The sequence below is a fragment of the Oreochromis niloticus genome, linkage group LG8, assembly GCF_001858045.2.
Source record: "Oreochromis niloticus isolate F11D_XX linkage group LG8, O_niloticus_UMD_NMBU, whole genome shotgun sequence".
NCBI classification, from domain to species: domain Eukaryota; kingdom Metazoa; phylum Chordata; class Actinopteri; order Cichliformes; family Cichlidae; genus Oreochromis; species Oreochromis niloticus.
Window position 1 is genome coordinate 30,490,856 of NC_031973.2, and position 14,300 is coordinate 30,505,155.

Genomic DNA, 14,300 nt, shown 5'->3' on the forward strand with positions numbered 1-14,300 from the left:
AACATTGTCTGTGAGTAGGGATGGGTATCGTTTAGGTTTTATCCGACACCGGTGCCAAACCGGTACTTTTGAAACGGTGCCGGTGCTTAAACGGTGCTCAAACCGGTGCTTAAAGAATGGAGAACACAAAATTGGTCCAAAAACCTCTCATGTTCAGCTGTTTTTTTTGTAAAAAGATAACAATGTTAGCCTTTTCTGCAGCTATAGGGCATATATGGTCTCACTCTTGGCTGGAAGCAGTGCTTAAACAATGGAAAAAAAAACACAAACTTTGTCCAAAAACCTCTCATGTTTAGCTGTTTTCCACTTTTTCTTTGGTCATTTTAGCCTTTTTGGCCAGGGTGAAGGGAGTATCTGCCATCAAACAAGAAGACAGCCGCATGTAACTACGACGGTGTTTGCTAGTTCACCTTACATGCATTAATGTAATAACATGGTTAGCGTACTCAACGTAAATTACACATGAACAACATGAAGCTACTCACGCAGAGAAGAACGGCTGCTGCTGCCATCATCATCCTCATCATTTCTGCTACGCTGACAGGGCTAGGGGCCAGGACTCTCCTCTTCGGGTTCTTGGGGGATGTTGCTAACTCCGGGTCCGATAACAGGCACCACACCCGCAGTAGATGTGCACGGTGTGAGGTCTCGCAGCAAGCTAACAAACACGGCGCATTTCTCGGCTTTAAAAAAAAACGCTATGCGTCGCCAGGTGTTTCATCAGATTTGAGGTGTTACCTCCTTTGACAGTATCACAGTATCAGCTTAAAGCACTTGTTGCAGGCTGCTGAGTTTGCATCTTTTGCTGTGAAGTACAGCCAGACTTTTGACCGCTTCGCCTTGGGCATTTTTAATCTGTAGCTCTGCTCTAAAAGAACGTACGTACCTGGCCCCGCCTACTATCCTCGGAAACGTAAAATGATTGGCTAGAATTGGCTCAGGGAAAAAAAAGCACCGAAATAAAGCACCGAAATGTGCACTGCTTTTCGGTCTGGTTACTACCGTTTATGTCAGAACTGGTGCCATGACCGGTACCCATCCCTATCTGTGAGACATTTCACCGACTCCCTTAGCGTGGCATTTTCAGCAGCGAGCGTTTCCACCTGCTGCTGGCTGAACTCCAGGGATTCTCGCAAGGATTTAAATTCCCAGTGAAGAATCTCCACCAAGGACAGCCTTGCATCGAAACTGGACAATCGTTGGTCGATTGACTCCAGTATGTCAGCAATATCTTTGCCGGCTGGCGATGTTGTGCTGGGGGAATCTGCCGGGCGAAGTCTTTTCGACGATGGCGTCTCAGATTTGGCCGGGGAAGCTGCACTCTGGGCCTTCTTCATCACGAGATCCTGGAAGCACTGATCGATGTAATCTTGGAGAGCCTCTAAACTCTCCCTGTTGTTCTCCAGGGTGTTGGAAATGATTTAGCTTGTGTTTTGATGCAAACCTTTGTTCTCCCTCTTGGTACCTGACAGGGGATTTCTTTAAATCACCCCGTAGTTCTTCAGCTGAGACCCCTGAGTTAGAAAAGGTTCCCCTTTTTCTAAATCTGTATGTTCTTAGAGAAAGAGGAAGCTGTTAGTTGGTAAATAAGTTCATCACAAATGTTATTAGGTGAAAAGTCTCATAGACATGTGGTTTGCTTAGTGATCCATAAAAAGAGCACATTTCCAGTAGCTGATCACATTATGTACAATTTTCTTTTAACAGTACCATTTTTGTAAATTTGATCTTCACTTTCACTGTTTTGCTGATGACACCCAGTTAGATCTCTCCTGCAGACCTGATTCCTCCCTCCCTCCTTCTTCCCTCACAGAATGTCTATCCGAATTAAAATCCTGGTTCAGCTCTAATTTTCTAAAGCTCAATGAGGATAAAACTGAAATCCTTGGCACCAAATCCAACCTACTGAAGGCGAACCATTTCTCACTCACTATCGATAACTCCACAGTTTTCCCTTCTCCTCCTGACAGTTCACTTTCCTATAAATCTCACATCAATAATCTCACCTGTTCTGCCTATTTCTATCTACGCAACATTAACAGATTACGTCCACACTCCCTGCCGGTAACTGATGCTCTCAGGGGTTGGTGCGTTGGTGGTTCTTGGTGTCCGGGGCTGGGTGCTCAGGTATGCACCAGCTCACTCCCGGTGACTACTTGGCGGGGCCTGGTGCCTGTTGCTCGGTCAGGCCTCTTCCGGGGCAAAGGGGGCCCTCGGGCCTCGGGCCTCTGGGCCTGCGGCTCGGTTCACTCTGGCACAGCTGGCTGCCGGCAGAGCCGGCGGGCACGCCACTGCAGCCCCCTCTGGCTTCTGCTCCGTGGCTACTGGGTGACCCCTCATCTGGGGCTCTCCTCAGCTCTTCCCAGGAGGGTGGCATGGATGCCCCTCCGGTGGTCCTCCTTGGGCTCTCGCACTCTGGGGCCTCTGGATGTCTGGAGCCTGCATCTCCTCCATGCCTGCTTCATGCCCTGGGGGACAGGGCTATGGCTCTACATCCTCTAGCAGACCGTTACATGGGGAAACCTTTTGAATACAAGCGCGCTGATCCACACAGGTGTGCACACGGGTGTTCACTGTTCATAGACATAAACTACACCTTTATTGGCTGCTATTTCCAAGCACATTGTGCGCTGTCGGTCCTGCTTGCTACACAACAACATTCAATATTTAGTATTTACTGCTGTTTACACTTAGCTAGATTAACGTGATGGTGTTGTGTTTAGTATGTTGCTCTGTTTTGGGGTTTTTTTTTGCTTGTTTTCTCTTCTTTTTCTCTCAACAGGTGATCCAGGAGATTTTTTTTTTCTCTCTTCTTTCTCTTTTTAAGTGCCCTTTCTCACTGTCCCTCTTCCCTTCTGTTTTTCTTTTCCTTCATCTTTCTTTCTCCCTTTCCTAGCCCTCAGTCATGTCTGTCCCGTCTGTAACAACTGAAAATAAAATAAAATAAATAATAACAACAACAAAAAAAACCAAAAAACAAACAGATTACGTCCTTCTCTCTCCACCCAGTCTACGTCCATTCTTGTCCACAGTCTTGTTACCTCCCATATTGACTACTGCAATTCTCTCTTGCATGGTCTCCCCCAAAAATCCCTCCATAAGCTTCAACTGGTTCAGAACTGCTGCTCGGATTATCACCAGAACTCCCTCCTACCAGCACGTCACCCCTGTTCTTCGGGAACTTCACTGGCTCCCTGTGAAATTCCGGATAATATACAAACTTCTGCTCACCTTCAAGGCCATTCATAACCTCGCACCTCCTTACCTTTCTGACCTGTTAAGCACTATTTCTTCTGCCAGCTCACTTCGATCTTCTTCTATCCAGCTTGCTCTGCCTTCTTTCCGGCTCAGCACCATGGGAAGCGGAGCTTTTAGCTGCTCTGCTCCCAGGCTGGGGAACTCTCTACTCCCTGATGTAAGAAACACTGGTTCTCTCCCCCAGTTTATATCTCAACTCAAAACCCATCTGTTCAAATCTGCATGTTCACTGTGATCCCACTGTTTGTTCATTTTATCTTGTGCTTTTGTTTTTATTGTTCTTCATTGTGTAATTGTTCTACTATGTGTTTTTATCTATTGTACAGTGTCCTTGGGTGTCTTGAAAGGCGCTTTATAAATAAAATTTATTATTATTATTATCATTATTATTATTATTATTACTATTATTATTATTCTGCTGGAAGAAGAGTTTTACTGGCCCATCTACAGTTAGATTGGCTTTTATTTTTATATTATTTCACTTTCAATCTGAAAAATGTTAGAAAAGCCTTCAAATTAACATGGTCTCGCCCACCCCATGCCCCCCCTTTAGACTCACCCGTGTTTGCTGCAGGTAAAATGTGACGGTTGTAGGCTGTGACATGTAAACATGGTATCAGACTAAATGAATAGTTCATCAACATATTTGAATGTAGCCTGTCTTCTGTAGCTTTCCTGCTGTGATGGAGGACCAGCTTTTTCAGAGTAAAGGTTTTAATGATGATCACGAGAGCAGCGCTGCTGAAATACGTTTTCAACTGAGCTCACCGTCTCAGTAACGCCTCTTTGCTCCTCTCAGTGTGTAAACTTCAGCTCCACGTCAAACTGTGCAGCGTCATCATCACTGCTGCGTGTTTTCAGTGTTTTTGTTTAAAACTGGGGATGTGTGGGCTTAATGTTGCCAGACTTTTTATTCACATGCTGCTCCTAAATAAGTGTGTTTTGCATGGCTGTTTATACTTGCAAGTGTGGGTGAATAATGTATATGTGTTAGTCCCCGTAGGGAAATTACTCCTCTGCATTTAACCCATTCACCCAATGCAGCACCTGGGGAGTGTGTAGGTACCTTGCTCAGGGGTACCTCAGCTTAGCCGTTCACTGGATTCGAACCCCCAGCCTTCCGATCATGGGGCCACCACTCCACCTACTGAGCTATCCCTCACACGCATTTGCATCGTTGTACACAGCATATTAAAACCAGTCTGCGTAGCACTCAGCAGTCCGTGCAGTGATAGTGCTGACATACATGCCAGTACAATGCGGTTCTGCAGCTTGTTCAGAGTGACCCGTAGTTGCTCTGTGTTTCAGTCAGACTGTTTAGTTTAGCTGGATTGTTGCTGGTTGAGAGAAACTGAAGCTGGATGTCGGGTGTGTACCAGAGATCCTGCTAGTAATGGCTTCTGCTGTTTATCTTGTGCGTTCAGTCAGGTGCCGATGTTTGTGCAGATCCAGCAGAAGTGGAGGCGGATGTATGCCGGAGAGTGCAAAGGACCAGGTGTGCGCACCGACTTTGAGATTGTTCACCTGCGCCGAGCGCCCGTGCAGTACAACCACTTGTCCGGCCTGCTTGACATCTTCAAATCTAAGATAGTAAGTGCTCTGGAACAACATGTTTTTATAGATCATAATTCAAGGTTGTTTGTTTGTTTGTTTTTTAATAAAGAAAAAATATAATTGTGCAACCTCAGAGCGTCATGTACCCATGATGATGATGATGATCTCCTCCTCCTCCTTCTCCTCCTTCTTCTCCTTCTTCTTCTTCTCCTCCTTCTTCTTCTTCTTCTTCTTCTGTCACACAAAAACTGTATTCAACTTGAAAATAACACAAACATATCATCTTATAATATTCTTATCTTATAATAAGAATATATTCTTGTAATAGTTCTTTAAAGAGCAGGTTGATAACAGTACAGCACACTGCTTAGTTATGTTAACACTGGAAAAACAGAAGAGGAAGAAGAAGATGTCTAATTCTGTGTAAATTTTTGTGGAGTTAATTTGTGAATAAAATAAAAACTGTTAGGAAGTGGATGTTGGTTTAATGATCAGTTTGTTTGAACTTTGTTTATTCCTATTCCTGGAAACACAATGAATTCCCAAAAGTCATGTTGTTTAACCCTTTCATCCACAGTGGTCACTGCAGTGACAGCTATTCAAAGGCTGTTTTCTTGTATTTATGTCAGTGTTGATGGTATACTTGCACAGAAACACTACACACTGCTGTGTCCCTCCATACCCAAATCATAAGTTAAAACCTATGTTGTCCAACTAACTGGACATTTAAAAAATGAAGTTCAAAAATCTTTTTTTCATTTCTAAAGATGAATAAAAATCCTGATCGATGTTGTCATAATCCACACATGAAAGGGTTAAATATGTTCAGTGTGTTCCCAGAAACAGTCGACAATGACATGGTGTAATACACGCCTGTACAGAGAGATTGATGCTGAAGCTTGTTACCATAAACATGAGCTGATTTCTTCCTGTTGTCATCAGGGTTGTTCCCTGTTCCCTCTGCCTCCAGTCAACATTGCCATTCGCTTCACCTACGTTCTCCAAGACTGGCAGCAGTATTCATGGCCGCAGCAGCCTCCAGGTAAGCAGAACATGTCATGGTATTAATACACAAATAAAAAAATGTAATATTATTATTAAGAAATGATTTAAATTTTTAAAGTACATATCAGCAGGTGGCTGACATCCAGAAACCCTGCCAGTGGCTTTTAGGAGTCTTGTGTGAGACAGGTCATGCATTGTTGTTTCCTGTGGAACGATTGTACGTGCTGGTTCCAGTCTCATAAATCTTTTCACTCGTCTGTCTGAAATCGTGTGGGGAGAGCTTGGTCGTGGCTGGTTTATTGTAAATAAATAAAACCCCTGCAGGGGCAACGCCAGGATTATGGCCCCAACACTGGAACCTTCAGTAATTTAGAAGTTCTTCTGTAGCCGATGCCATCAGTACGTTTTGCAGTATTTTGCAGTATTAAGTGTGCAAAGGTCTTGAGAGAGCTTGTTGGTTTTGCCCATCATGAGACGCTTCTTGTGTGAAACCTGGCTAATGAGGCCATCAGTTGGGACTGAACCGACTGATATTAATTTGCACTAAGTGGCAGGATTGCTCTGTAATTACTCATAAATGTGTCTTTTTGCACCTTTCTTTCTGTCCAATACATTTTCCCCGTGTCATTCTTCATTGTTAGACGTCATGTATGGACATCTATGGTAGCGCTGGGTGATATGAGGAAAATGTAATATCACAATATTTTTTTGCTATATCACAAAACACAATATAAATCACGATATGTTACACTCATTCAAATCGACCATTCAGGATGGTTTTCTATTTTCAACATAAAAATGATCTGAATGAACTGAAATGTTTTCTTTTAACCATCAGCTGCACACAGAGGATTTTCACAGATTACAGTACAATCACAGTAAATCTCTTTCTGTGGTCAACACTTTAACAAACAAAAGATCACAGCAACAAAAAACGATGTCAAGAAAGAATTCATGAGTCAAAATAAAACGACTGAAATGAAAAAGCGGCTCTGTTGTGCTTATAAAAATGGCAAAATAAAAAAAATGGGATGACATCAAATTACAGAAGCAAAAGTCGAGACAGTGACTGTAAAACAGTTTATTTAATGTTTTCTTGGTGTGTGGGGAGACGTTGACATGCAGAGTTTAAAACATCGTTACTTTTGCAGCGAGATTCATTCTCTCACCGTCTGAAACTCCTGGTGTCGCCATATTTTTACCTATTCAGTTCAATTCAATTTTATTTATACAGCAATAACAACAACAACAACAGTCGTCCGAAGGCACTTTATATTGCACAGTAGACCCTACAATAATTGACTATGTGCACGAGAAAATGCTAACTTCCTGGTTTGAGGCCGGATGTGGGGTTGCACATTTCCGGTAGCTTTACTTTGCGGTAAATCGCTACTGCGAAGATATACTCCAAAATCATGTCCAAAACTTGAAAACGGAAAGATTGCGTTAAGTTCCAAAGAGCAGAAGGTGGGAACACTCACCACTGTTGTGTCACAAAAAAATCTAATGATAGATTTTGACGTTTAACCACTTAAGCCCCACGTCTCCAGTACCGGGGGCAAAAAGGAGGAGATCACGTTTAATCGGTTATAACGCGGGTTGAGAAATATAAGTCCAGACATGTGTGGTATCCACAGAAACCTCATAATCTCAGCTAAAATGTCATATAAACCATTTCTACAACCACCAAACACACCGAAAATAAGCCGCGATTAAACGAGCAGTTATGTAAATGCGCAGAAGTCCGCTAAACAAACAAAACCGAACCAGAAATTCTTCAGACTTCATGTGAGTAACCGGTTAAAGATAGGCTGGTTAGCTCCCAGAGCTATCACTGACTCCACACACAAAGTTTCACCACGATCAGACCAAAATTCACTGAATTAGCCGCAAAAGAAGACCACAAAAACACACAGCGGCGCAAATGCTCTAAGACAGAAATTGGCTTACCGTCCCGATTATTTTCGCCGGTAGCCGGTAACCACGTGATTGACGTTTAAAGAATTTAGATCGATCGGTTGTTTGCATCACTCAACACAAGCAGAACTGCATCACTGCAGCATAAGACACATCGTCCACATTCAGAAGCACATCTCTGTATAGTGACTGGTCTTATTCTTTAAACAGGCAAATGTTCAGCATTCAAACTACAGGTGAACAACAGTCACAGATGTTTCCCGTTATGTCCACACCTACACAGCATGTTAACAAACCGTGAAAAAAGCCACACAAAAAATGAACGATTGCTGGTGAGGGTTTCTATACATTAGTATGTATGAAGGGTATGTTGTGACGTACCTTCTAAATTAAAAAGTGCAGTACTGGATGTCCACGATGTCCACGCATCAAAAAAATAAAATTGGCTACTTGATTTCACCTATCGCTGGTTATTTTTTGAACATAACACCCGCAATAAACGAGGGACAGCTGAGAAATATAACATTTGAATCCCTTTTCTCTTTTGCTCTGAGGCGTGGGGGAAAAATATCGACAAGTCCATGAACATCATTTACAGTTATACTGGGTAAATGACCAAGACATCTATAGAAATGTAAATCGACGCTTAATTCATTCATTTGGTTAACTTCTTTTGGACATTAAACAGGGCGCGAATAGGACACCGGAAACAAAGCTCCCCACAGGAGTTTTTGCACCGGAAGTAGCATATGCTAACGTGCACATAGTCAATACATACAGAGAAAAACCCAACAATCATATGACCCCCTATGAGCAAGCACTTTGGCGACAGTGGGAAGGAAAAACTCCCTTTTAACAGGAAGAAACCTCTGGCAGAACCAGGCTCAGGGAGGGGCGGGGCCATCTGCTGTGATTGGTTGGGGTGAGAGAAGGAAGACAGGATAAAGACATGCTGTGGAAGAGAGACAGAGATTAATAACAGATATGATTCGATGCAGAGAGGTCTATTAACACATAGTGAGTGAGAAAGGTGACTGGAAGGGAAAAACTCAATGCATCATGGGAATCCCCGGCAGCCTACGTCTATTGCAGCATAACTAAGGGAGGATTCAGGGTCACCTGGTCCAGCCCTAACTATATGCTTTAGCAAAAAGGAAAGTTTGAAGCCTAATCTTGAAAGTAGAGATAGTGTCTGTCTCCTGAATCCAAACTGGAAGCTGGTTCCACAGAAGAGGGGCCTGAAAACTGAAGGCTCTGCCTCCCATTCTACTTTTAAATACTCTAGGAACAACAAGTAGGCCTGCAGTGTGAGAGCGAAGTGCTCTAATGGGGTGATATGGTACTACAAGGTCATTAAGATAAGATGGGGCCTGATTATTTAAGTTGAACTCCAGGCCTCAAGGACCAGTGTCCTGCAGGTTTTAGATGTGTCCTTGATCCAACACAGCTGATTAAATGGCTAAATGACCTCCTCAACATGTCTTGCAGTTCTCCAGAGGCCTGGTAATGAACTAATCATTTGATTCAGGTGTGTAGACCTAGGGTGAGATCTAAAACCTGCAGAACACCAGCCCTCGAGGCCTGGAGTTGGCCAAGCCTGATTTAAGACCTTGTATGAGGAGCAGGATTTTGAATTTTAACCATTGTACGTAGAAAAACTCACAATACATCGAGTTTATTTGATATATTGTTTGAATAGTTTAAAGTTGTTTCTCTGCATGTGTGGATTGGATGGGTTGTTACCGACATCTAGTGAGAATTTCATGTCAATAGCACCTTTAGAAATATATGTAGAAAATTGATGATGCGTTCAATATGTTTTACGTGTGTGTGTGTGTGTGTGTGTGTGTGTGTGTGTGTGTGTGTGTGTTGACAAACAGAGGTTGGCTGTGTTACTGAACTCCCTGACTGTGAGTAAGCCCTGGGTGGGCTCTGGTGACAGACTGCCTGCTCTGCTGTTTGGAAGATTATTCAGTTTTTTGTGTTTTTTCTGGTAGACTTTGATGCGCTCCTTGGTGGCGAGGTGGGGGGGGTGGAGTTTGGGAAGTTTCCATTCGGTGCCTGTGAGGAGCCAATAAGGTAAAAACTGTAATTTTGATGATACTAAAAATTACAGTCACATGTTTTCTGCATACTGGTGTGACGGCTTTGTTGCTTATCACGTGATCTCGGAGCCACTTCATCATCCTTCTTATCTGTGGGTCTGAGGAAGGCTTACTTTGTTTGGTGTTACTGTGTTTCTGAGTGATGTTTTTCACTTTTGTAGTGAACTTCATCTCGCAGCAACCTGGCCTCATCTTACTGAAGGCATAGTTGTGGATAATGACGTGTACAGGTAAGGCTGTCTGTGTGTGCAGGCTTCTGGTGTACTGTACTAAGAGCAGCTTCAACATACCAACTAGATCATTTTGTTACCTCGCAACACTCAGCCTCACTGCAACTGTGTCATCAGCTGTGCCACGAGGAAACCGATGGGCTCAAATTGTGGTCATAAATATTTTGTAGTTGTGAGTTGAAACTCGCACGCAGCCAGGGGACCTGAGCGCAGAGTTTTACACACAGTTTGTTGCTTTCCATCTGTAAGACGACCTTAACAAAAAAAAAATTGTAACTTGTGTAAATATTTTTTACAAACACACAAATTCTCATCTGTAGATGCACAAACAAAATCTTCAGATATTCTGGCTTAGAAGGTTACAAAACTCACAACTACACATTTGATTTACAAGTACAAATGACCACAATCTGAGCCCATAGAAACCAACACAAATCAGCCAGTGACCACAGCTGATGCTAGCATGGGCTATGGTACACCACACTGAGTGATGAGGTACTCGGGCTAGAAAGACAACCACAGTTTGAGGCGGTTGTCCTACTGACATTTGGTGTTTGTGTTAACGATCCAGTGGAAAAGCTTTGATGGGAGTGAGCTGTTCACTTGCACTATAGCACACAAATATGGCGTTATTTTTGTGCCATTATTCTGAGTGCACGTAAAAAAAATTGAGCGCACGTCAAAAAGGTTTGCAGGTGCAAGTGTTGCATTTTGAGGAGAAATTTATTTTGAGCAAAGAAAAGCTAAATTTGAGTGAACGAAACTCATTGCTGCGTGCAAAAAATGTATTTCAGTGTTTGCTATTATCCACACACACACACACACACACACACACACACACACAATAGCAGCCCCTCTCGCTCAATTTTTGCATTTGCGCTTGCTCGCAATGTGTTGCTTGCGCTCTCAACATTTCTGCCCGTGCGCGCTCAACTCTTTCTGTACACCGTTATATGTGTGCCACAAAACCAGCCAATCACAGACTTGGATGCAAAAAAATCTGATTGGCTGTTTTCGTCTCCAATCAGCTCGAAATGACGAAATGCAATATCCCAGAATCCATTTCGTCCAAAACTCAAACGAGGCAGTGGTGGAGGAACACAGAGTGGCGGAGTTTGAAATATTACTCTGACTGGGTCACAAAATAAACTTTTAAGATATTTTCATGCGAGAATGTTGCTGTGTAAACTTCAAATGTCTGCTCGATTCATCAAGACATCACATATTTGCAAAAGTGCGCTAACGTTTTCGGATATGCCTGTTACCCACCAGCTGACCAGGTGGTCACTCGGGTTACACAGAATATATGAGGCTGAACTGACAAAAAAAAAAAAAATCGGCTGACTACACCACCAGGTATTATAGGAAAAACCATAAAGCCTTTGAACTGAAACAAACGCTGTTGTGACAGTGACGTACACTGTCTTGTTGGTATATATGTATGATTTGTATGACCTTCATGTTTCCCTCTCACCACATATCCAAACTGATATCATGACCAGCAGCTTTTACAGCTGTGGCTCCAGCAAACATCAGCTGATACTACAAAGTAATATTAAATAAATTCTAACAACAGCTGATCAAGCTTGAACGTGCTGCTGTTGTATCGCCTACTTTGCGCCAGAAGGAAGAAACAAACAAGAGAGAAAAGCCGATCAGCTGATCATTGATCAGTTTCATAACTGAAGTAGCAACAGGAGAGGGAGGGGGGAGAATGAGAGGAGAAGAAACAGCTGTGCAGCAAAGACACAGAATAACTCCAGCTTTGTGTCTTTTTCATTCTAGCTGAAGTCCGGGACGAATCGTGTTCCTTCTCCCCTCAATACAGATGTATTGTAATTGGTCCAGCCCAGAGTTGATCATCACCAATTGGCTAATCCACCTTCCATTGTTTATACCATTACAAAAACAAACATAAAAATGAAAAATCACCATCGGTGGGCCGATGGCCAGTACAGCTATGCGGTCAGCTGGTGGGTAACAGACGTCTCCGAAAACGTTAGAGCATGTTACGGGTCCGAAATTGAGGATGAGAGTAAAACAATGATGGTCCAGAAGAGGTCAATCAAACAATTGATTTTAATGAATGCACGCAGCGTGGAGAGGTGTAAACTGCCAAACAGTTGTACATCTCTACCCAAAATACACTCTAGATTGCTTTTATAACATCAGGGTATTGTAACGCCCCTTCTTGCGCTTACAAACACATAATTTGCATGTCCAGAACATTCATGTATTTTAAGAATTAAATGCAACATAGAGGTTCCTCCTTGTGGCATACTCTTCCGAATATGGTGATGACCTAAGGCCTTTGAGGTCACCATGGACTGGACATCCTTCTGTCACCTGTAACTAAGCAAACTCAAATACCACAAGAAGCTGAATACATTCAGGCCTTTGCTCAGCTACTATTTTACTGTAACAATATACTCAGCATATGAGTTATGATACATATATATTTAACTCAATCATTTTAAAGTAGTTATAACTGCACCTGTAATAAAAATGTTAATATTTGATTATGATAACCCCTATAATATAAATTATAACATAATGCCAGCAACTTCAATAAACACTTTGATGAAATGATACTTAATGCAATGATAAAGATGATGGTTATGAACAGTAACCATAAAATAATTCCTATAATTCTTCAATTCCCTCTCTTGACGTCTTCCAAAGACGTCACTACACCATTCCCAGGTCCACTACCTTCGCTCTGACCCTCTCTAGCCGCCCCCTGACTCAGCAAATCCGACAACAACCTCATGTCCTCTAGGTGGTCCAGCAATAAAACACCAGCTCCCACTTGAAAACACTTCATGCTTAAGTGGTCTCTGCTCCTTTTCTGGGTCCCTCTCTAGTGGAGATCTTCTCCTGTAAGGGATAGCAAACAAACAACCTTTCTCTGCTACACCTTACTAACCTACTGTGTTCATCTCAGGTTCCTGTCATTATTCAAAGTTAGTTCACAATATCATATCAGGCAAAATCACAAACCCTACTGCCACGTCTGCTTTGTTAAGCTCTTCAGTTAGACTCTGTACCGGTTTGCCAATCTGTGTGTACATGCCTCTACACTTTTAATGTCTAAATGCACATCTGGATGTATGTGCACTTGTATGTCTATCTGCATCTATGAGTCAATGATTTGTCAGATATAAGGCGTTAATGTGAGAAATGTTTCCTGACTATTAACTCCTGATACTCGAGGAACTTTCCTGTTTGCCGAACTTCCTAGGTTTGGCCTTTTACACTTTTACTAAAGAAATTTTAACAGAGCCCAAAGAGATTTTTATTTTGCTCCTGTGCTTGACAGGTTAAGCGAAGTTGTTTTTTGTTTTGTTTTGAAATTTTTCCCTTCTGTGTGTGTGTGTGTGTGTACATAAGTAAGAATATAATAATCAACATAAGATCCCTGGTTTGCAAATGATTTTCTGCCCCCGCTGCAGGGCAACATCATGTGGTGGTAAGTCTATGTTGGCTAGTTTAATACAGATATGTAACAGTTGCTTGATTGCATGGCCCACTCAGAGTTACACAGTTTTAATGTATGTGGAGAGTGTTTTCACAGTTTAAACATAGGTTACTCACATTTCTAGCCTAATTGTTTCCCAATAAAAGTGAAATCAAACATTACATTTGATTTTACTTATGTATTATCCTGTTCTGGGCTCTATCCATTATATTAACTTTATTTAATCTCAATACTCTTTATGTGTGTGAGCAACGCTTTTAGTCTTATTAAACACAACCCAAGTAAAATGCACACCATCCCCATGTCAGCCTAAATCTCCGCTAAAAAGCACACTTCAAAATTTTCTATCTGGATTTACGCCTCTTTTGGCCTCAAGCATATACATAACATGCCAAGGTTACTGTTAATGCCCGTTAGACAAGTTTCCATTATCTACAACATTTTGTTTCACCCGGCTCACCCTCACACATTTCCTGTTCACTTATTGCATATTTATCTTTAACACCTTTTACCTCAGTAGTTGCTAAGCAGAAACAAAGCAACCTGTGGTCCACCTTTACCCTGTAACATAAACCCCTGTCATGTTTGTGTCTGTAAGCATGTTTTGCATTCATTCATTACACTCCACGCCATTCCTGCAAGTTAGGAGCTGTAAAGTTGAAAGCTGCATCAAGTCCAGGCCTTTGGCCTGGCCTATATTTAAATCATGTGTGTTTGTAAGCGTGCGTGCAATTCACCTGCTATGTTCTCATC

The 14,300-nt window shown here is 42.3% G+C and overlaps 1 protein-coding gene across 6 annotated transcripts in view; it reads left to right on the forward strand.

The window, feature by feature from the left end:
* The window catches only part of LOC109200687 (rab3 GTPase-activating protein catalytic subunit), a gene marked incomplete at its 3' end in the record, with an annotated part of 73,221 nt that overhangs the window by 37,983 nt on the left and 20,938 nt on the right, over nucleotides 1-14,300 (forward strand). For all 6 annotated transcript variants that reach the window (XM_025909824.1, XM_025909825.1, XM_025909826.1 and 3 more), the window contains 4 exon segments: nucleotides 4,683-4,848; nucleotides 5,755-5,854; nucleotides 9,732-9,813; nucleotides 10,001-10,069. In XM_025909824.1, coding sequence (XP_025765609.1) covers nucleotides 4,683-4,848; nucleotides 5,755-5,854; nucleotides 9,732-9,813; nucleotides 10,001-10,069 — 417 coding nt within the window.